Genomic DNA, 24,045 nt, shown 5'->3' with positions numbered 1-24,045 from the left:
AGCCCTGCCTGTGGAATGAGCCTGTCGCAGCCCTTTGAGACCTAAGTTTGTCTCTTTCCTTCACACTAACTCTGATGAAAACCAGGGCAGCAGCAGCAGGAGAGAGAGCCAGCCGACAAACTGAATGTCTCTCTAGTTTGATGGAGAGTGTCATCACAGACAGCCCATGCCCAGGGGCTGATGGAAACAAGCTCAGCCGTAACCACTTATGGATGAGGGGACAGGGAGAAAGATGTGCATGATTTCTCTCCCATGCCTCCTCAGGGTGCAACCGGTACCGGGCAAAGTTACACATAGGAATTTTCCTCAAATCACACCTCATTTACCTTGTCTTGCCAGTACAGCTTTTCTGTAACCAGACAAAGTGAAACTGTCATTTGACTGTTTCCACATTCACCTCTGAAGTGGAGCACCAGGCCAGATATAGCAAGCTGACTTAAATCAAGGGAAGGTCATTGTGATTTGAAATGCATGAGGCCCGTTGCAAGCCGAGAGACTTTTAGGCATGCTCCATTGAGAGTAAAATCTAAGAAATCATATTTTCTATTCCAGTTGAGTCTAACACATATTTTCCAGACACAAAGCTGCCCATGACACACTGCAGCAGTGGCAAAAAGAGAAATGAAGCAAAAATGAATGGACATGCATGAAGTACATGATAAGAAAAGCTCTGACATACTGGAGCATGCAGCTTGTGAGCTCATATCTGATCCCATTCTGCCAAATGGGATGCTTTCTTATTTCTAACATCAGTCAGTTTACCCAGAACCCTTCCAGAACTGGCATTATAGCAACGAGACCTTCACCGCCTTCAGTCCTCTGTGTAAATTGTAACTGTTAAGTAAATGGAAACACAAGAAAGTTGAACTCCTGAAAGTTAGGATTAGAGTTATTCTTCCTTTCCTTCCTCCCCCTTCCAGGTTTCTCTTTTATTATTCTACCAGGATGGAAACATTCCTCAAAATGAATCAGTACAACACCACGCTGCTTTATATCTGTCCTCACTTAACTTTGTTCTCACCAGCGCCAGTCCTGTTTACACATTACAATTCTTAACTACTTCCTATGACTGCATTTCTTGTAAAATCAAGACCACACAGCAGCTGCCAAATCTGATGCCCTTTCAACTCCTTACTTTCCATTCCTTTGCCTCTCTGTAAGGATGCGACTGAGCCACCTCTGTTTACTTGTCCTGAGACGGTGTTGACCCTAACCACACACTGTCTCCACAAGTCTCAAAGGGATTGGCCCCCAATAAACTGCAGGAGCCCACTCCAGATCCCGGGGTGAGGACGAGAGCTTCCAGCAGGCCTGCTTTCCCACAGGTAGCTCGGCCCATTCCGACAGCCCAGTTGGAGAAAAACGAGCACAGCTGCTGGCCTTGCCCTGGGTGAGCACAGGGCATTAAGTCAGATTACATTCCCGGGATAAAAGCAACACATCCAGTGGCGTAATCCCCTTCCTCTCCCTGCTCCTTCTCAACTATTCCCACCACCTCCACCTCTCTGACCCGCTCTCCAAGCCAGCTGACTCAACTCAGATCCCCTGAAGGAGCGGAGGGCTGGAAGGTCTGTTACTCTGATTAGATATCTGGGATACAGACCATTAAATTTAACCACTGCCTGCTCGGAGGCAGAGAAGACAATGACTCAGGATGTCACACTAGCATGCCATTTAACTCTGTGGGAACGCCGCTGGTAGAGCACAAAGAAGGGACGGCTCACCAAATCACATCAAACAGATGTTTGCCCCCGTTTGCTGACTTGACAAGATTAAACAAACCTGTAATAAGACAAAGCACTTGTATCTGCAGCAACACAAGTACACTGTCATTACCTACCTGATAATACTGCCTCAGACAAAAAGCATACACCACTACCGTGATGAATTCATTCATCCTCCTTGGCTGTATGAAAAAAAACTCTGTTCTGTCACTCTTTGGGGTTGTTATTGGAGCACAATGGGATTCCATTAAATAATGATAGCATATCTCTGCTGCATTTCATCTGTGAAGTTTGGCTTTTGTCTGAGAGAGGCTACATTTAGATTCCTATCCAATTATCTGAGTTTATGCTTTTGTTAGAGATACGGTAGCAAAATGGATTCTGCTCTTGCTTTTCATGGGCTGCTCTCTCACAACTCCTACTTCTCTCTGACTCTGCTGTGACTTTAAGCTCAACAAAGTTGGTAATCGGCAAGAAAACCTCACGGTTAAATGATAGTGGAAGACCAAAAAACAAGTAACATACTTAATATTCAATTTTACTGATATTTAAAATCGTGACCTTTTCTACTTTTTCTTTGCAGGAACGAATCGTAAAATTACTTTCCTCTGAGACAGACTAGCTGGTATTACCTAATTCTGCCACTATCTTGAAGAGAAAATGCTTACTTACAAAGTCAACAACACATTACAATCAACAAACTTCCCTATTTTCATATCAAACAAATGATTACCTTGTTTAGAGAGACAGTATTCCCTTACATGAACAGCCAGGTCTCCTTGCATTAAGCATCTGTTCATGTGGAGCTCACAGAGACAGATGTCTGTCTGCCCTGTGTGATTTAGCCTTTTCCTCCCTTTGACTGTCAGTGAACTGCTGACAAAAAATGCAAATAGGCTTTACCCCTTGGTGACACTTTCAACACATGATAGGCCCACCTGAACGATTACAGGGTCAATCAAATCTTCCATTTGAATAATGTCTACAATATGTACTACAAAATACAGTTGTGATCTTTTTTTAGATAAGATGTTTTGGGCTGACTTTCACTGTGATACAGCTCACTGTACACAACAGCGCAGACAACAGCTTCTCTTGTTATCCATAAAAACAGATGTCGCTGTCCATCAAAAATAAAAAGGCCACAGATCCTGCTGACCCTCAGGTTAAACATAGATAGAGTCAGATGTAATCACTCATTTTCAAAACCTCCCTGCAACCATTAATGACCTCATATAATGGTGTGTCACCACTCCATATGGTCGACCCATTTATCAGGGTGTGAGTGCTTGTAGCTCCATTTACGGAAGGCAGAATGAGACTCATGTATATGTTTTCATAAAAGCGTAATCACATGAAAGGTTCACCAAACCAAGCTTTACATTAGAAGGAGAAATGGGTGAAACATGCGCATGTGCGGGTGAGTGTTTGTGTGTCTCTTTACACCACACCCATCCATCACTCCAGCCTTTCGCCACTTGGCCAGTTAATTACCTTTTCCTGTTCACTCACGCACATAAAGAAAACAAGCCCCTTTCAGACTGTTTGGACAGACTTCATTCCCCCTCTCCCCCTTTTCCAACATCCCCGTCTCTCCTCTAAGGACCCAAGGCAGCCTTCACCATCTCAGCCCCTGATCCGTCAAGCTTTCATCGGCTTTGGCCGAGGTCAGACAGTAGGGAGGTCCAGGCTAGACTCACCGGTGGGAGGGTGAGGGACTTTAGCACCTGCCACAAAGAAGTCTTAATAAGACATCTGATCATTGTGCTGATAATCTCAGCAACTCAATGAAAAACAGTTTTCACTGAAATGAAGCAATGCTCAAGCAACAATCAAGCAACAATCATCCCTCCAGAGTCTTTTCATAGCAAAAAATGCTGAGCTGCATCACAAGTCAAATTAGACTGATGAAAAATATTTTTCTTCACTTCAAATAACTTTCATTTCCCTGCCCGTAGCTCTTGGAGCAAGTCATGCAGCGGTAGGGCTACTTGGTATGCCGTCCTCACCTGGGATGCGCAGGATTGTATTTTGGTACACTTGCACCAACAATTGTGCACTTCTAATTAGAATGGCTTATTTTTGGCTCAGAGATGCTCTCAGGGTAGTTTCTCTTTTTCCTCAAAGAGGATTGACTGTGCAAACGAACCAAAATGAGTACATAATGAAAAATTCAACAGGCAAGCTGGAGAGCCAAGAGCCAGGTGTTGCTGTAAACTGCAGGTGAAAGCAAGGGCAGAAAAAGGGGGGGGGTGGAGGGGTAGGTGGAAGGGAAGGGAAGAAGGAAAGAGGGTTAAAAATCATCTGGCACACTCTCAGAGCTCATAGCTAAAGACATGTAGAGATTACTGTGGTCCTCTCCCTGTATCTACTATTTTGCAGAAGGGTCCATGGGCAAAAACATATGACCACGTGCATTTGAAAGCTAAAACAGCATCTATATCAAATTTTAACCGATGTTCTACGTATTTACAAAGTCCTCATCAGTATGCAGAGTGAAAGTGAAACAGTATTCAGTAGTTCCAACCATCCACTGGAGCTAGAGCTCGTTGAGAGATCTATTTTTGTCAAAGAGCCCACTCTAAAACACTCACTGCAGAGCAGAGGATCCTGATACAACAGTTCCTTCCAAAAGCCCAAACCACTACTTCACTTGTGTTTCAAATGCCTATTCAGTCTATACGCTGTGATGACAGCCACCTGCCTCTCCTCTGTCTGAACTGTCAAACCAAGAGAGCTGCATTCAATTCACTGCACTTTGTTCTGCAGGAGGACGTTTCATTTCGTCTGAGAAACGGAGCACTCCCAGTTGCCTGCAGTTTATTTAGAGAGAAAACAAACTGCTGCTAAAGCATGTGGCAGCTAATCTCCGTCGCAGGACTCCCTCAGCCACACAGTGGGTAAAGTGTGACATGCAAGTGTGCACGCGAATGGTTAATTATCAAAGAAAAATGCAAAGGAAGTTACTCATGCTCAAACACAAGTGATTGCATGCAGCATCTTCATTAACATTATCCAGATCCCATAATGGAAAAATGTCAGTCTACACATCAACATGATTAGAATTCATCATTTTTAGATCAACATGTAAATAGTTTTTCAGCAGCACAGTTACTGTGTACATAAACAAATGGATATATAAGGACCATATTTCATGTGGTTATTTCATCCCAAACATTTTGTGCAAAAATGCATAGTTCCATACACTCCTTGAAAATAAACTGGTATGAAAGTGATGACAAGGTGAAATGTTGAGTGTCCTACAACAATTATTCTCTCCACTTTCCCCTTGGAATGGACTATACAGTAATTATGCTGGCAAGCTGCCATATGGATAAATATTCAAGTTTTCTGTTGGAGTTTCAGTCTCCTGCCCACTCTCTCTACACATGAAGTGACTCTATAGACAATGAGGCACTGTGAGTGGTTATTGTTGTGCATGCCACTTATTTATTTGGCAGATATCTCAATTTTCACTTATCGGCCTATGTGACTGCTCGGAAATGTGAGCAACAAGCTAATTGATTAGCATCACAAAGCTTCAGGTGCTATAGAACGAGCCAGGGGTCTGTCCCCTATTTTGGCTCCTTAACTGTGTTCATACAGGAAAGCACAAATCATCCTCACCCAAGGTGAGCTTCACTGAGCGTCCCTATCCCATCCAGTCTGCAGAGCATTATCTCAGAGAGTGACATGCTTTGTGTCTCACAATGTCGGCAGAACAATGGAGCAGCAGAGTTGCGAGCAGCAGAGTCGGTCTAGTGCAACAGCCTAGTGTAGGTACGGCAGCGAGAGGGGAGAATACTAATTTATCATGAAAGATGTCATTACCATGCCAATGACTTCTCAGAGAACACAATTGTCACTAATAATAGAAATTTAGACATCAGCTCAAGGCTTTCAGCCAGGAAGGGTTGTATTAATGGAAAACTGTTGTCTGTTTATGAGAACTAGACATTGAGGGCTGGTGAGAGTACTGAAACACACTGAGATAAGCACTAACCATTATCTGTTTTTTGTTTTTTTTTTCTTGCTAATTGAGATGTCTAGACACATTGAATTGAACATCAGCGAGATAAGGAAGTAGGCTGAACTATCTCGGTGGAGAATAGTGCACACTAATCCACTTACTGAGTCTGAAGGATTTTCATTCACCATCCTAGAAAATGCTTGGCTTATCAAAATTTTTTCACATGCACATTTTGCCACTTTGTCTTTTAGGAACAATGGCATTCTGCAAATGGCCTTATGGCCCACAACATAAAAACAACTCCCTCCCTTTTGCTTAATATTCAAATGAGTTGGTGAGGATTGGTTGGGCGGAAAGCCAATATTTCATGCCTACGTAGTATTCACTTTTAGCTTTTATTAATTCATGTGAAAAAAGTGTTTTAACATTTTATTGTACTTCGTTGCATAATGTTTTAAGTTGCAATGAAGTTAAATGTACTACATTCAACTTATAATACTGAACAAAGTGAGAGTGAAGCTGAAGCCATGAAAGCAGCTCTGTGATGTCGTACTTCCTTTTGGCATCCTATTATGCTCACAATGACAATGTTAACATACTTAAAGGTCCCATGTTATGCTCTTTCTTAATTTCATACATGTATTTGAAGATCCCACTAGAATAGGCTTACGTGGTTTAATGTTCAAAAAACAAAATTTTTTGTCACACCAGACATGGCTGCTGCTGCATGGCTGCTTTTTTCAGCCTCTTTCTGAACGCTGCACTTTAGAAGAACAGAACAATCTGTGTGCTTTGCTGTTGCTCAACGTCTTTGTGTTACCAAGAGCTGGTGTTAGAGAGCAAAAGCAATTGAGGACAGTGAGGTGGACTGATGAGGTCTTCAGTGGATGAGGACAGTCCACCTGCTGAAGGACTGGAGGGGGTCACATGATCAACAGATCCCCTTATGACATCGTAAGGGGACACAGAGTGTTTTCACACATTTTCTGAAAAATGGAGGAGGAGAAAAATAGAAAGGACAGACTTTTCTCATAGTTTGTTGGTCGTTAGGCACACTGGCGACTCATATTTAGTGCATTTTGCACATTAGCATGCTAACATTTGCTAATTAGCACAAAACATAAAGTTCAGCCAAAATTGATGGGATTGTCATTAGTTTTGCTGACACATTGAAATTTAGACCTGATGGTCTAAAATCAGCAGGATACATTTTCTGGGAACTGTGAATGTCTGTACCAAATGTTGTGTCAAGCCATCCGGTAATATTGGGATATTTCACATGAACAGTGAAAACACTGACCTACTGGTGGTGCAACAGAAAAAAGTCAGGGGATCACAGACAGGAAATCCTCTGGGAGCGTCTGAACAAAATTTCATGGCAATCCACCCATTAGTTTCAGATATTTCAGACTGGAATAAAGCGGTGTACTGACCGACCAACTGACAGACTGACAGACTGACAGACTGACAGACTGACAGACGGTCATTGCCGTCAAAAGACTAATAGCAGTAATGCTGAAACACATTCCAGCTGACATGGGAGAAAGCAGACCAATTTGTGAAGGCACTTGTTTGAACAAGCCTCTACATGACTAAGAGGTCAGACAAATCACTGTCTAAGGAGACACAAGAAAACTGTAGGAGACTGCCAATCTAGCTTTTTATCAGCACTGCCGACACACAAAAAACAAGAAACAACTTACAAAGCTGTCTCTCACGTCACAGACGCCAACGTGGACGGACAAGGACATTGCTGCTGTCATTTCACATCATGAAAAGAAGAGATAACCTTGGAGCTGTTGGCAGCTTTGTTGAGTTTGAGTTGAGTTCTTGTCTTGAATTGTGTTTTTCACAGTCTTCAGGGGCTTTCTTTCTGCCAGCTCATATGAAATGTCACAACACAGCAGAGCTCAGGGAGAGTTGAGGAATTCATCTTGATAGAGTAACATGCAATCCTGAGAGAAACTGAAGGAAGTTGCAGTGTGGCTCTGAATTGCGTGTTCAGAGCTGCACAGCAAGGGCAGAATATGTCAAACAAAGTGAAAATAAAAAGTTTGAGTCTGCAATGATATTTACACATTTGGCTCAAGGGTCATCCAAGTCTGCCTGTCTGCATAAGCCCTGAGTGACGCTATGTGATTGCACTTAACAGCACAAGAAACACACAGTTAAGAGCAGTTAAATAACACACTGTGGCTGTACAGTCTGCAGCAGATGGATGCAGACTAATGGATCTTTTATATGTTTATGAGTGGAGAATAGAGAGTAACCTGATATATCACTAAATTGGGAGTGTAAAATTGTGTATTGTTAATTTTATGAAGTAGATTGAAACAAGGACTTCAGAGCTATTACATCATGTCAGGCTGCATCACATCTTACATCTGTGCCTTTTAGAGCTGCACACACACACACACACACACGCAGTCATATGTAAAGTGGGTCTGGGGATGCAGAGGCATGCCCAGTCCAGGCACAGGGTCTGATTGTGGGACTTAAGGGTCAAAGGGTAACTAATTGTGCGACTCATGGAGGTCAGTATCAGTGTGGCCCTCTGCCAGAGCACTGGAACATCACCTGAAGGTCTGTCAAGAAAGACAAATGAACTCCGACCTCTCTGCTGATGACATCGACCCCGGTCAGCAAGCACACGCCATATCTTAATCTGGGTCACGGAGACTGAAGCAGACCACTGCTGTCAGTCTAGACACTACGTGCTGAAGGAGCTATTGCTGATGTTTGCCTGTCTGGTCTCATTTTTAGTTACTCATAAAATATCGCAAACAAGAAAAAAATTGAATTTTCCATGAGGTGAAACTTGGCGACCGAAGCAGTGCTAGATAAAAAGTTGTGGTCACTCCGGCCTCAAATTCTGGAAAAACAGAAAAGCCTGCTTGGTGCAATCTGGTCAATCTAACAATAGCATTCTTGTGCAAGCAGCTCTTTCTTTTTTAGAGACTCCATAAAGAACTAAACTTAACTCTGCCTTTCAACTCTTGGAATTCCACTAGAACAACTCTCAGTTTTACACAGTGACTCTCTAAGCTGAGCGGAGCAGGAGATGGTTATCATTTTTCAACAGTCAATAATTAGCTGACTCTCTAATCAGCTGTTTGTGCAGCGTGCCTGTCCGTGCCTTTTCATTTAGCCATATCACAGCAGACGCTGGAGCTTTTACCTGCCATGCCATCAGTGGTAATCCACCGCCTGAACCACACTGATAGCTGACTCTACTGTCTGGAATGTACTTGCTGTTGAGGCCCATAAAAGAGCAATTACCAGGTCTAATGTGTGTGTGTGTGTGTGCGCTTGTGTATGTCTGTGTGTGTGTGTGTGTGTGTGTGCCATCCTGTTGTAAAGAATTAACAAAATATGTGTGATGGATGGATAAAATTGCATGACAACTCCAGCCTGACGGAAAAGGTATTGTGATGGAGGTCTAGGGATCATCCAAAGAGAAGGAGTGTCTCACTTTCATGATTAACAAAATGTCAAAAAGGATTTCCCTTCCTAAACAGAGACTACAATCATGTGAGGCTGCCAGCCAAAGGGACACAGCCAGATGGGACGTCTCCCTCTCTTTCTCTGCCTGCTGCCCCTGCACTGTTTTTGAGACAGAAATGACCCAGACCTGTGTCAACAGCTGGGAAAAGCATCCCTTGCTGTGCTTTGCGAAAGTGATAAAAATAACACTACGAAGTATCCCACTGTGGGTTACGCCCTGAACGGGTTTGTTTTTCCTGGCTAGGAGGGTCACTGTCAGGCAGAGCTGGACCTCCAGCCAACACACATCAAGGCACTTTCCTAGCCTCCATTTTCGCCCCCCGGTCTTTTCCTGTTTTGACAGGAAACAGGAGATGATAACATAGTCCCACAAACAAGCAGAGATTGCGTCCGACCTGCTGCCGTGCTGTCCTCGTGTGGCGTTGGATGTCAATTTTCGTGTCAAAACATACGAAAAATAACACACCCGCTGCCTAGTACAAACATGGACACCACGCCACTGTGACGCACAGGCATGCACATATCTATTATCACACACCTGTCTTCATGCCAAGCATGAATAACCTCTCCACAGCCTGGCACAGTCTTCTGTGTGTCGAGCACTTCCTCACAGGCTCCCAGCAGCGTGCCAGACCAGCATCACACAAAGGAGCGCAATAAAACAGACCACCAAAGTCACGGACACAAGACTGAAAGAGGAAAGATGAAAGCTGCCGTCGCCACAGGGAACCAAACATACACTGTGGAGGTGAGCAGAGGAGTAATGTCAATATCTAGCAGAGAGAGGAAAGGGGGGAAGAGAAGCTGGCAGAGGGAAGCCAAAGGAGGTGTGGACGGTGTATCGACTCTTGTCCGAGGCTCTTTTTGGAATGTGAGCCTTTTATGATGCCAGGAAGCACACTGCGGTGAGACACAACAAGTGGAGTGACGGGGCCATTAGAGAGGCTTTGTTGACGGTGAGAGAAGCTCATAGGAGCGGGACACTTTGATTGCCCTCTCTGATCCCCCACTAGCCTTTGTTTATGAGCTAATTAAGCATTGTTCAGTTGCTGCAGCAGCCTCAAGCCCTCCATCCCCATAGCGCCACCATGACTTTCAATGGCTACTGTAGGGCTTTTACAGCACCCTCTATAACCCAACAACTCAAGCAGGAATCACTTGCACTCCAGTAAGTGAACCAATGAGTAACCGGCTAAAAATAAAGATGAATACTGTCTACAGATGTATAAGTTCTGTGTAAGCCTTCATGTGAGAAGTGTATAAAAGAGGTAGCAATGCACAAATCAGGTATAGTCTGACAGGTCAAATCCAGTTCAAATGTGGTCTCCAGTGACCGCTTCTGTGGGAGTTCAAGTGTGCCCTGGTTTCACCCCTCCATTGGACGCTGCAGCCCAAACAGCCTCTCACTCACAAAGAGATGAAGACATAAATGCCCAGCGTGGGACGAGGGCAGGCTGAGGGGTCAGACTGGGATGGACAGACTGGGGAGGAGGGGGTAGTGTCTCGCTAGATGGATGTGGTAATGACCGTGTGGCAGCCGTGAATACATCTTTGTGAAGAACGCTCACCAAAATGGAAGAACAGTTTTATATATGTGCAGAAATGCATTTACCTGTGATTGGGATCAGGCGCAGAGTGGTCAGGAGCAGCACATATGAAAGGGAAAAAAAAGAGAAAAGAGAAAAATCTGAATTTGTGCATTTGCAACTTAGAATCAAATTCACGTTTGCAAGATGACTTAAAATCGCAAGATGAGATTAATTAAAGATGTTGTTCATAAGAATTATTTCTGAACAGCTCATGAACTCAAGCTTAAGGTCAGCATTGTTTTCTATGACTATGGCCTCCCCTGGAAACCAGTGCAGTGCTTCAATGTCAAACTTAAGCTGACACAACCTGTAAAACACTGTGTGTAAATAAAACCGCACATTTAGGTTTGACCACAAAATAGTTTTACAGCCGGCTAGCTGTCTGGACCTGCAGTGGACATGAGAGAATGACCCTGGTTTTGTAAGTTTTTGCTCTCATGAGCTGCTGTGGAGTAGAGGGGGGCGGCGAGTTGGACACAGCAAAAGTTCAGGGGACTGAACACAACAGTAACATCCACTCCTGCTCCAAACAGTAAAGCTATGCAGGAATTCACCAAGGCCAAACACACAGGTGTGCTCCCCGTGAGCTTCCCTCCTTTTCAACAGGCATCTGAGTGGGGGAAGCATTTCCGTGTTGCACAGACACGTTCAAAGGCATTCCTGCAATGTTTTTGTTTGATGCATAAATTTAGAGCAGCAAACAACAGCCACATTAACGATGACAACAATACCAGCATGTAGGGACAAAATACTAACCGAAAGCAGCCCCAAATGAAATGAGTGAAATGCCAAGGCAATCAAACGGCATCCAGTTATCCCAAAGATACAATTCTATGAATAAACCTGGAAACATATACACACATACTTGCCCACACACACTCTCACAGGCTTGTTCTTACACACATCGAGCACTTAGTTGGGGGTCTGCAACAGTGAGGCCCAACAGCGAGTTCCCAGAACAGCAAAGATGGCGGGGCTTTTATAGGTGATGCTGAGCTGATACTGAGAAGCAAACGCAGCGGATGGAGAGGCAGTTTGGGACTCGTAAACAGAGGGGTTTAAGTTTAAGTACCTGACACACACGAAGGAGATAAAACAGCCCAGAGCTCTTCAGCAGAGAGTGACATCATAAAATAAGAGAGGCAGTAACAAGAGGGGAAGCATAAAGGATGGATCTATTAATGGGAGTCGGTTCATGGGAGAGGCAGGGGAAGGTTTACTCCACATGCATCCGCTGGGAGTAACGGCAACCTAAAGACAGTATATCTCTGCTGATCTGAATAGAAATTAATTGTCCTAATTTCGCTTTTTTTCTGAACACCAGTGACCTAAAAAGTAAATGTGTCTACTGTAATATTTCACAAGTAGACAGAAATGCCAGTGAAGTTCATCATTTCACAAAAACAATCTGTGTAATTTGCCAATTATGAGGAATGAGCTTTTCTTTACTTTGCTGCTGTTTCTTACAGTTCAAGGCAGAAGATAAAACTTTTAGCAACTTTGAGGAGATTTGAAGTGTTAGAAAATATGAAGGCAAATCAGTCAAGTACTTGAGACTAAACTAACTAAGGTGCAGCAAAGAAGGGATGAAAGTCTATCTGTTTTTTTTTTTATGACGCAGTTAAGTAGTACAAAAGTAGTAAAAACCACAATGTATTTCAGCCCTCGCGGCTCCCAAACTGTTTTCCCAAAAGTCTGACTGCTGAGTCTCACCTGCCAATCAAAGACAAACCACACTGCTGCAACTGTATCTTGATTGAGTCCTCGCTGGCAAAAATCCATTATGAAAATCCATACAGCTGAGGCTGACCTTTTCGGTGTTCCGCCTATTGAGAAATTCAGCGACACAGTTTTCCATGGAAATGAAAGAAATTTGCTGCCATTCCGGAGAATGCTTTGCTATGTTATTTCCTTTAAAATGTCAGCGGGCAAATTGCTAAGTCAAGTCATTCAATAATGAAATAAAAATGCACACTGAAACACACACTTTCCACTTCCTCTTTCCTCCTGCTCCTTGCATCTACAGGAGGGATATGTGCTTTGGTGCAAATCTGAGGTTTCGGCTGTTTATTAGATGATATAATGATAAAGGCCAATTACTCAGATGTGTAGTTTAACAGTAGGATAAGAGGCACACCAGACCTGCAGCAAGTAAAAAAAAACAGCAGGGCTAAAATCAGAGCTGAATTGAGAGTGAATTCTCATCATTTTCACCCTAAAGCTAAGCACGCTGAGGACCAGAGTAATGGCACTGGCCAGTCACCTTCTCCATCAAATTCTCCATTAACCAGACCACCACTAGGCCTGTGTGTTGGAATGAGGATATAACGCTGGTTGTTATAATGCAATCATAAATTGGGAGCAGTTAAGTTCAGAAAGATGGATGACTTCTGCGGCAAAGTGGAAAAGATGGAGGGACTCCGAATGTGCTTCATCTCCTTCTTTTTCCTCTGGTACTTACACGCACATTCGCACATCATCAATACCCACACTCATCCTCGCTTACAGGGCTGGACACTCAAGCATGAAATGAACATGAGCAGCGTGAACTTTGACTGGCATTTTCACTCTGCACCAGGATTTATGGAGCACTATATACGTATCAGAATGAGCTCCTGACAATAAAGAATAGCCCAAACGCATAGCTGGGGAGCCCGGCAGGACGCGTTAACACAACCCATCAACCAATCACAACACAACCCATCACAATCCATCTACTATTACACAAACACAAATAGTATCACACAGAGATGCATGCATACTATCACTCAGACACATATATATAGATATATGACATGAAAGCAAAACAGTGCACTCACACAGCAGCTGCACACCACGACCACATTTACTACTGCAGGTCACCGAGAGGCTTCTCTGGGAATGAAAAGGTGAGCTCTTAGGAAATATCAAATGCACCCAGTGGTGGTTGGGATTTTTGAAATTGAGAAATGTTTGAATGAAATGATTACATTGCTGATTTGCTAATTGTATGCATCAGTAGTGCAAAAATAATAATAACTTCAGCAGCATTCCTATAAAACATGTTCAAACATACCTTCAAACCGCATGTAAAAATATCATTTATAATCAGTCATCTTTTGGTTCTCCTGGCACTTTTTTTTTCAGAGAAGGATTTATCACAGATTTTATAAATCTATCATCAGCATGCAACCCTTAAAATCTGACATGGGGCAAAAACAAACAAGGCAATGTCGAGTCCAACTTAGGCACCATACTCTGGTGATCCACTGATCCACTGTTTGCTGTGAGCAAGGGAGCCACGCCCAAACAGCCCAGAGTTTGCTGTCTACATATCCATCTTGGCAAGGATACACAGCGCTGGCATTCTCTTTCAGCACATTACTATAAGCCAGCCGATTTGTCTGCTACCACAAGGCCTGCTGTCAATTGAGCACATTTTATGGAGCCAGCAGGAGATTACCTCCAGCTCAGCGCTCCTCAGTGTCTGTGTACCGTGTTGAAAATTTATCTCAACAACTATGTTTTTCCAATACTCTGAATCAGACTCAATAATGGGCTGCAGTCTGCCCACATCGTACATGTCTCACTTCACCATGACATATGGAGCCGGGCAGCAGGAGCCCTGTGATAGCATAAAACAAACATACACACACAGAATCACACACACACACAGGCAGCTCGCCCTAAATTAACAAGTCAAACTGATTAATTCCCTCTGGTTACACTTCTTGTTGCATTTGTGTTCTTTGCTCAATGACATTTCTGCCTTTGTTGCTCTGTTCTCATGCTCTGCAGGCCTGTGCTGTGCTGTAACACATTGCCCTGTCAGCCCAGACTGCAGAACCATTGTTTCATTTCAGTCTGGCTCATTGTAACACATGATCCTTCACCAAACAGCAGCAAACCCATACAGACAAGCTCTATTATGCATGGCAATCGTTCCTCAAATACACTAACAATGAGGAAAAAGCTAAAGAATACAGGTGTTATCACAATCTAGGCATTACCTGGTGTTTTGATTCAAAGAAATCTGAAAAAATGATCGTTAATAAAACAAAACAAGATCCAGGCCACAGTTTGTATTGCCTGACTGAGTCATGGCTGAATTAAAATACTCAGTAAATATGCACCTGTGACCTGCAATCAACAGGCACCATAAAAAAAAGATTTCACATATTTACATTCTCTTTTAATCATTATATTGTGGTACCATTTCATAGAAAACCCTTTTTAAATGCAACAGGCCACGTCAGACCAACATTTACAGAGATTTAAGAAAGGCTAAGGCGCTCAACCAAGTGTGAAGCTTCATGGCCTCTGGTAGCTTATTGCTTTCTCATCGCTACATTATAAAGTAATGATGCAGCTGGTCTCCAAAGTCACACACTTTGATTGAACGTCTTCACTGAATAGCTTTTCTTGAGGATAATGGGTCGGCTTTACATATTCGACTTCAGTGAATGAGAGAGACAACTCTCATTCTCTCATGCAACCTCAACAATAACTGAGGGCAGCAGAGTAAATCCCCAGGTCTAAGCAGCTCTATATAGCTCTTCTCACCTTGACAGGTAAGTGAGGGAACATCTGGATGGCTCTCTGTAGACATTACAGTGGCATGCAGCCGCTCCAGAAAGGACCAGATGGTCAAAAGGGGGCACATTCAGGTAAACTGTGTGCATATGTGTACGTGTGTTGGAGCTTTCACATGAGTTCACCAGTTTGTGCGTGCCTATGTATGAATATAATGTGTGTGTGTGTGTGTGTGTGTGCGTTAGTGGGCATCTGCTGGGGAGCCTCAGTCAGCCTCCGTTTCATGTTGCTCCTCTGAGCAGCGAAAAGCGCAGTGCAGACGTAAGGAATGGCAGTTATTCCAGGTGGAGAATTCCTCAACCTTCGCCATCAGATTCCTCCACTATCTTACCGCTGAAAGGCGATGAGCATCAGCCTTAATGCAGCTCAGTTTCCATCCAGACCCATCAGCCATTGCATCTGCACACTCTGAACTCATTTCCTGGACTTTGCCTCGCAGCAATTTACCCTTGCAATTGCGATAAGTAGCGGACTGGGCAGCTACAATTGGGGTCAATTCACTTTCAGCTCACCAAATTAAAGATGTAAAATGAAACTGCAGCAGGCATAGTGAAGATGTGGCTTTCATTCCAAAGCTGCCTGAAGGTTAGGAAAAAGGTTTTGTCCTATGAAAGTCAGCTACTTTGAAAAGCAGGACCAGCTGTGTAAATCTGGAAGCAGGAACGTGAATGAGAAACTTTAAACTCCCTGCAACTGACGGAGTTGTTCCATTGTCCACATTTAAAGCATTACGGCTGCAATGTGCAGCTTCCAGGCGGAGATAAAGGCTGGAAAATCGAGGGAATGAAGGAATTTTCCAAGACAATTAAATTCCTGCAGTAGTTGAACCTACAAGTGAGCCCATGAGTACTTTCTCCCTGTGCCACTGCATCTATTGTAGTGTATTGAACAGTAATTACTGCTTAGTATTGTTTGGAAAGTTTTAAAGCTAGTTTAGAAAGCTGGGTTTTTCACGCAGCTACAAAATGATACTTTTTTTATCAGACTTAAGCTCTTGACTCTTGATTTAAAGCCCTAACATGAAGTATAAAAGAAGCGAGCACAATGCATGCAAATTCGTCACATGAAGAGGTGCTGACAGAGTGACAGAATGAAGCTGTGGAGACTTGAGGTAAGGTGGCAGTGAACAGCTGCATGCTGCTGAGGCTCACAGACACAGTGCAGCACGGTAGCGCCATGACTGATGTCTGTGGTCTCCGCACCACTTGACACCAGATTATTGCTCCGCGGCTTAATATAGCCACATGCCATAAAGCAGAAGTCACACTGCATGCAGGGATGAAGCGAAGGGACGGCTCAGCCCAGGGTCTCCTGTATTCTCCCGTCTTGTCTCTCATCTCCTCCCGGGCTCTCTGGAGTGCATGCACTGCTGAGCAGACACACAGGCACGCAACACACACATCACAGAGAGCCCCAGGGGCTCAGGTGCTTAGAGGTGAATAGCATAATATGGTCATGCTCTGTTTTAACTCTGCGTTAGCTCAAGTTTCACAACTGGAGGGGTTTTTCACACAGTCTTTTTTTTTCTATCCATCCCTCCATCCGTCTGCCAGTCACTCTGTCCTGTCGCCTGCCCTCCTGCAGCGAACCTGGCGTACACCTGTTCCAGCCCGGGTCGGGGGCCCTGAAACCCAAACCCACCATAAAGACTGGGGAGAACTGACAGAAATGTCAGGGGTCAGTCAACAAAGGAGAGGTAACACTCCCCGTGACTGGCCTGAGAAACAGTAACCAGGTTGGTAGACCTACTGCTATTCACCAGCACCCACTTTTCCTGAACCATTTCTCTTTGATTTGTAAACAAACACATCTCTATGCACAGTACTATTATCACAAAGCAATGTTCCTGCTGGCTCCTTGGCCATGGCAACAGAGTACGCTGCCCCACGTCTTCTTTTATAGTTATACAAATCCATAAGAGGGAAAGAAGGCATAGAATGAATTAGAATAGGAAAGCAAGCAACATACAGTTGATATGTGAGATTAGTGCACATACACACAAATGACTGTAGAAATAAGTGTTTATTTCACACAAAGCAAAATCAAACAAACTCTGATTGTACAATGCCACTGACTTTTTGGCCTGGAAACATTTGCTGCATGACGTAGGGTTGATTAATCTCCTTTCTGCAGTGCTTCAGGAAACAATTTGTTGATTTGTAACACTCAAATGGATTCCCTAACAACTCTGCACTTGGATCACGGGTCAAATGAGGAACAAAGCAGAAACAAATCAAACATGAATCTAAATGAGTCATTTGTGACAATTACTGGTCCCACAATTTATGAATTCAACATGAAAAAATTGGCAAATGGTACTCGTGGCACAAATTAATTCCTGCAGCCACATTCATAGTCACACTCACATACATACCATCCATAATAGACGTGGACACGTTGTGCATACATCAGCAGCGTGCGGCATTCATGATTAGCTGGCAGTTTGCTCACTTTCCGTCACCACGATTTAACTTCATTTCACTTTGATCTCCATAGTAACCTGGTTAGTTTGTGCTCCTAAATTCAGTTTCCCATATCCAGAGGGCGCAGGTCACCAGAAAGGTAAAACCTGGCTCATACTGACCTCAACCTCCAACAGCTCAACTTAATTCAAATCTTCAAGCCCTCACAGCCCTGCAGGACGTTCTCTGTTAATCAGTCAGTGTACTAGTGGAGCTCACAAGGTCCAAGACTGCTTGTATATTCATAGGCCTCAGTATTTACGAGCGCTGCCGACTTTATCACTGACCGCAGCCAACACACCAAACCCCAGTGTAAATGCTCTAAAACTCTAGTCTAGAAAATGTAAAAGATTTTTCCATGTTCCAACCTCCAGTTTTATGAGTAAATATATTATAGTGACAAACACTTCTCAGCTGTAATCTCAAGAGCCTTCTTGCAGATAGTTAGATGAGAAGATTGATGTCACTCTCACGTCTGTACGCTTAGCTTAGCACAAACACCGACCCAAGACCAAGACCAGCACCTAATCCTTTGTAACACTGCAACATGTTGTTTTTATACAGATTGAACAAATGAGATATGAGTTAATTCGTGAGCTTTGGAGGTGCAAGTAGGCGTGTGGCGTTACCTTTGGATAACAAAAGGATAGTTGCTTTCCCACCTATTTCCTGTATTTACGCTAATCTTCATATTTAGTGTCTCATTTAACTCTTTAAATCAAATGAGCGCATTTCTCAAAAAACTTTTGTGCACTTCCAACTTTCCTTCAAATATTATTTGAACCTGAGCAACGATGCATATTTCATCAATATCATCTGGTCTTTTCAGCTCCCATTCTCCCTGAATGTCATCTCTCTCACGCATCGGCGAATACAATTAAGGTTAGCCTTTTCAAAAAAAGATATTGAGTGACAGAGCTCCTGTCTAAACTGTGGCTGAGGGGCATGAGCTGCTCCAGTCTGGCCACAGGCTAGGAATTATAGCTCTTACAGATTACAAAGACCTCAAGCTGCTGGCTCTGTACAAACCTAATCGGCTATTGTTGTCACTGACACACTCTCAACATTTTCATGAGATGGTTGATGATACAGCCACGAAAAACTCCTTTGTCTCAATTCATCTCACTGGCACAAACAACCAAAATATGAAATATGCCTTACAGGTCAGAGAGTTACAAAAAGCAGAGAACAGTTATGAGCAGAGGCTGTATCTAATCCAGCTGCACGGTCCTATCTGTCTGTGTTTACAGAGCATCTGATTACAGTGAGAAGCTAATTGGTTTTTTTTAAGTTGAGCTTTAAGTGATCGTCTTTCTTTACATCATACCTCACCTAGCCAGTGCGTCCAGCCGCAATAAGAACAATCTACAATTACTCAATCCAGACTGTCTGCTGTTCACTATTGAAGTCACTGTAGGTTTTAATTATGCAAATTAAGTAGGTGAATTCCCTTGATTAGATCCAGTCTGGAGATTGTCAGTGTGTCTCTACTGTTGCCAACTGTCCTTTTAGCAAAGGGCATTTTTTTCACAGTTTTTTTTTTTAATCATATGCTGTCTGAATAACATAAAATGTGCCACGGCAGCTGAAACTTAAGGGTGGTAGCTCAAGGACATAATTTCAGCAAAGTTAATTTAGGGTTGAGCCCTTCAACACAGTGCCATAAAATATTTATAATTAGAAAAGTATTGCAAATGATATGCACAGAGGGTAATATTGTTGCATGTGTAGTTGAAATAATTTCAAAAAGTTGTCAAACACAAACTTAAGACATTGTGCACTGTTGCTCGTGAAATGAAGCAGGCACTTAGAGGCAGGAAGCATGAAAAGTATTTAATTGCTGCCAGTGGATGTGGAAGTATAAAGAAAATAATTTGTCATCTTGTGTTTTTTAAGGCTGGCCAAGTGGTTTCAGTGGGAAACTGTCATGGATCATTGCCAGTGCTCGTCTACACCTCTAGGCTACAGCGGAGGGAAATTTTCTAGCGTAAATTTCTTGCAGGCCATAGTGTAAGCAGGTTCCCCTAGACCCAAACAGGAAAACACAAAAGCTGTCTGGGAGGTTTCAGTTTGTGCGAACAGTGAACTTTCCCCCTTAGGCTTCACATTTAAAAGCTACTCAAACACTCTTCCTTGAATTTTTATCTACTCGTTACTACTACTGTATTCAAACAATAAGTCTACGGGCAGGGTGAGGGGGAGAGGGATGTCTGGGGACCTAGCCGACTTCCTCTTCACAAAAACGGGACGGCAGGCGGATGGGGAGGGAGGGGAAGTGCGACCTCGGGTAAACAGCCTCCGCTCTCGGTTTTCCCATGACAACTGCAGACACAACATTGGCCGAACCCAAGCAGGTAGCATGATCCCAGACGCACCAGCGGGCCACCTGAGTCACCCCATTGACCTTATTCCCTCCATGGAGGAAGCAATTTGGAAGCGATCATCCACAACCACGTCCATCCTATGAGGCCCAACAGGTGGGCAGCTCAAACTCACAAAGACAATGGTTTTATTATCCTTCAGCTGAAGTGGCCCATACTATAACCCTGGTACAATAAGAGCATCCTGCCATCACTGTTTGCCACCCCAGAATTAAGGCCCAATTTAGCCATCAACAAGTGCAAAATAGGGGGGAAGGGGGCTGCTCCCTTCTCTTTCTACAACACAGAGCACCTGGTGAAGGCCACAAAGTACCGCTGGAGGGTCCCACACTAAAAAGGGGAGGTCAGTTCCCATGGCAGATAATGGTAGTTAGGGGTAGGTTTAATGTGTTTACGGGGTGGACTTACCTGATACCTGAACATAGATCTGATATGCGCAGAACAAAGATTAGACCACACATGCAGAAGTCTCAAACAGAGAGCCCAGGTGCTGCAAAAATGCCCCCTTGTCCCTTGTCTACCTGTTCCCGTATGAACATCAGGTGCTGTGGGATTTGGGGTGAACCTTGAAGAGCTGTAATCCAATCCGACTTTGGGACTCTCTCTCCAAAACGGGACAACAAAGGAGAACCGACCCGAGGGGCAAACCCAGCTCGCCACGACGCTGGCAATCTCAGGGCCTATATTTAACAGCGGTGGGAATTGTGGGAGCAGCCGTACAGGAACACTTTCAATGCACAGCGAAGGTCGGCTGGGATTTTAACTTCCTCCTCAGTCTCCAACATGAGCGGCTCGCTCATTTCAACCCCCTCGAACCCCCCACACCCAACAGCAAAATAAAGAGATAAGCATTGTTTAGCTAAACAATGGGCCACTTTCAAAGTCTCAAAAGCTTCCATTTTCACATTCAAGGCCAGCATTTGAAGTCAAGCATGCAATAAACAACTTTACAAGAGGATGGTGAGAGCTTTTTTGGTACAATTATAAATTATCAGAAGATCACATTTCATTGTCCGTAGATATCAGCGTTGAGAGTAGCTGCAGGTGGGCATGAAAAGCCAAAAGGCATAAGACATCAAAAGCTGCTAACAAAGCTGTGCTCCCTGCCCCTGTTGTCAGTAACTAGCTCCTATGTAGACTTCTTGAACCTAATTTGACCATTTCTAAGGAGAAACACTGTAAAGTAGCAATGCAATTTAGGTGATCACAGTATTTAAACTTAAAGGTGTAAAAACAGTGTGAATTTGAACATGTGATTGGAACAAAAGAGTGTGAAAAGAATTATCAAACCAACCTTCAATGAGTTTTGGTCTGCCAGGGCCAGCGCTTGTTTCTTCAGCTCTGTGACTTTCTTTTGACATTGCTGGCAAAAGCCTCCCTTCTCCTCCGACTCGGAGATGGAAACCGACCCGGCGCCCTCGGGAGGAGGCCGGCTGCTGCACCTCGCGTCCTCCGCAGAGGGAAGTCTTTTCCTGGGGGTCACCGGAGACCCTCCACTCGGACATCCCTCCACCTGCAGCATGACGAAGAAGTTTGGTCAGTATCGATTATGAGAGAGGAACAACAGGTGACATCTCCAGTGTATGCAGACGTGAAAGTGATACTGTTTGTTTGTGCCATGACGACCCGTTTGAATACAGAGCACCTGTCCAAGTGCGCACCAAAGAGATGCAAGTTTGCAGCTTTTATGTTTATAACCTGTACGAGTGGAACAAATCGTACTTGTACACTTCACCGTGTGCAGTGAGACACTTACAGTGAACATGAGGCTCTTAGAGTTCCTTCCATCAGGAGCTGCATTGCCCCCAAACGAGCTCATTCTCCCGGATCAAGTTTAAACCTCCAGGAGAACGTCTTCGTGAAACGCCAAACTCAAAGGTTTTGCCGCTGAGGAACTCGGGGAAGAGCCATAGGCTAGACTGTAGACCTGACTGAAGGTTACCAGTCATCTGTCAGACCGTACTGGACCAGTTAGCTGCTGGTCCAACGCAACTGGTGAGTGTGTGCCATAAGTTTACAGCGGAGGAGTTTTGGTTCAGGAGGGTGCTCAGCGGTGCGCAGGAGGCGGCGTCACTCCTGGAGTGGGAGGGCTGACGAAAAGTTTTGGGGGGTGGAGGTGTGGTGGCTGTGTCAGTGTACAGAGCTGTTGAAATGCCATTATCCACTCTGAATAATCTGTGTGTTGAACAGTGATATTTTAGTCTGCTAATTTAACCCCATAAATAAAATATCCTAATGTTGTGAAAACCATCTCATTCCGCACTGTCTGACTGTCATTTCATTGAGACTCTACGACGCCCACCATGAGTGAAATAACACCATATTTGTATGACTGTGTTATTCCATTAAATTGCAGGTTTGTAGACATCTGATACCCAAGAGAAATGTGTGTAAAATCATGAGATTTCCATTTAAATCTTAAATAAAGCTCTGTGGTTTTGAAAGAGGTTTGGCTCAAGTTAATTCTGGGCTTCAGGAGGTCAGAAGGTGTCCTCTCGATGATCGCAGGAAATAGATACGACAGTTATAAGAAAATTCTGAATTATGCACCCCCATGAGATCATAACTCTGGCATCATTTTTTGGCAGATTTTTTACATTAAACACAATTTATCACTGTAAACAAAAAAGTGGATACATTCAGTCCAGGAGGCTCAATAGTTCTTTATAATATGATTGATTAGATCAGTCCATCCTTTAGACATGACAATACAATACAATAGAACATTTCTATCATTAGGTTCCATTCTCAAGGCACATCAGCAACCCTCCTGCAGCCAGGCGCTACAGTGTGTTGTGTGTTGTTGGTGTCTGGCGCCATCCTCAGGCCAAAACACGGAGCAGCACCTCTCAAACTGGGAGGGTGGGGGTACTGAGGTTAAATATTTAATTGGCAAACTTTGAATATTTCATGGGGGTGATGTAAGCGACAGTGGCCACATGCGCTGCTGCCTTCAACATCTGAAACGGTTTCTCCTTTTCATGCCCTCAAACGACCCATTTAGGGAACCTTAGTCTTTTGTCTACTGCTTCCACAATTTAAACAAAATTATTATGGTGCGACGGGATGAACTGAAAAGCCAAATACTAGTTTTAATTTAAAGCCATCTTTAAATTAATATGCACATTTTGAAACGGATTTACGCAAACATGCATGTAAGGAAAGAGAAAACTAAGGTCCTGATTACTCATTGTAAATCCTCAAATAGCCCAGAAACGCTCCCACTATAAGTTATGAACCATATTTAAATCTGACTAGTATCAATTGAGAGCGGTTTCTAAATTGCATAATTTCTGTCAGAACCTGTAAGAGGTATCAGAGCCTTTCATGACCAATAGTTTGAGAGAATAAAAGTTGATCGCTCTTTAATCTGCAGCACAAAGTGGTCAGTAAGACACGCCGATGATGAGTGAGATCTAAGGATGGCGTTTGAGAGGAAGAGAGGGGACTGAGGATGATGTTAGGTGCTGTTCGAGGTCCTGAACGCAGGACCGGAGGCGTCACATCAGTTGTCTGTTTCATCACTATTTCCTATTCATTTATTCGCGATAAGACACGAGCATGAGGTCCTTCATCCCCTGTCGACACTCTTACCTTTGTTTTTCTCTTCAGCAGGTGACTTGTAAATCCAAATATGATGTCGGAGTCAACGAAGATTGTCCCCAGGTCTATGACGCTGGGGTTGGGCTTCCCAGCTCCGGGAGACCCCGATGAGTTTGGCAAAGCCATGTGGGCTGCGAGTGTAGCCTAGAAAATATTCCACTCCTCGGGAAACCTACTTGATTTGTACATCCATCTAATTCATTTCTCTCGTACCCTCCAAAAACATCCGCAAGCTTTTTT

The 24,045-nt window shown here is 43.7% G+C and overlaps 1 protein-coding gene across 1 annotated transcript in view; it reads right to left on the bottom strand.

The window, feature by feature from the left end:
* The window catches only part of kif26ab (kinesin family member 26Ab), a 65,331-nt gene extending 43,150 nt beyond the window's left edge, over positions 1-22,181 (bottom strand). The window contains exons 1-2 of the mRNA XM_070842578.1: positions 21,959-22,181; positions 21,497-21,715 (exon numbers count right to left, since the gene is read on the bottom strand). Coding sequence (XP_070698679.1) covers positions 21,497-21,715; positions 21,959-22,021 — 282 coding nt within the window. The 5' untranslated portion in view covers positions 22,022-22,181. The remainder of the gene's footprint in view (positions 1-21,496; positions 21,716-21,958) is intronic.
* Positions 22,182-24,045: the final 1,864 nt, after the last annotated feature.

Source organism: Pempheris klunzingeri, chromosome 13 (assembly GCF_042242105.1).
Source record: "Pempheris klunzingeri isolate RE-2024b chromosome 13, fPemKlu1.hap1, whole genome shotgun sequence".
Taxonomy (NCBI): domain Eukaryota; kingdom Metazoa; phylum Chordata; class Actinopteri; order Acropomatiformes; family Pempheridae; genus Pempheris; species Pempheris klunzingeri.
Note: the sequence above shows the minus strand (reverse complement) of the source record. Positions and strands in the feature narration are given on the sequence as shown.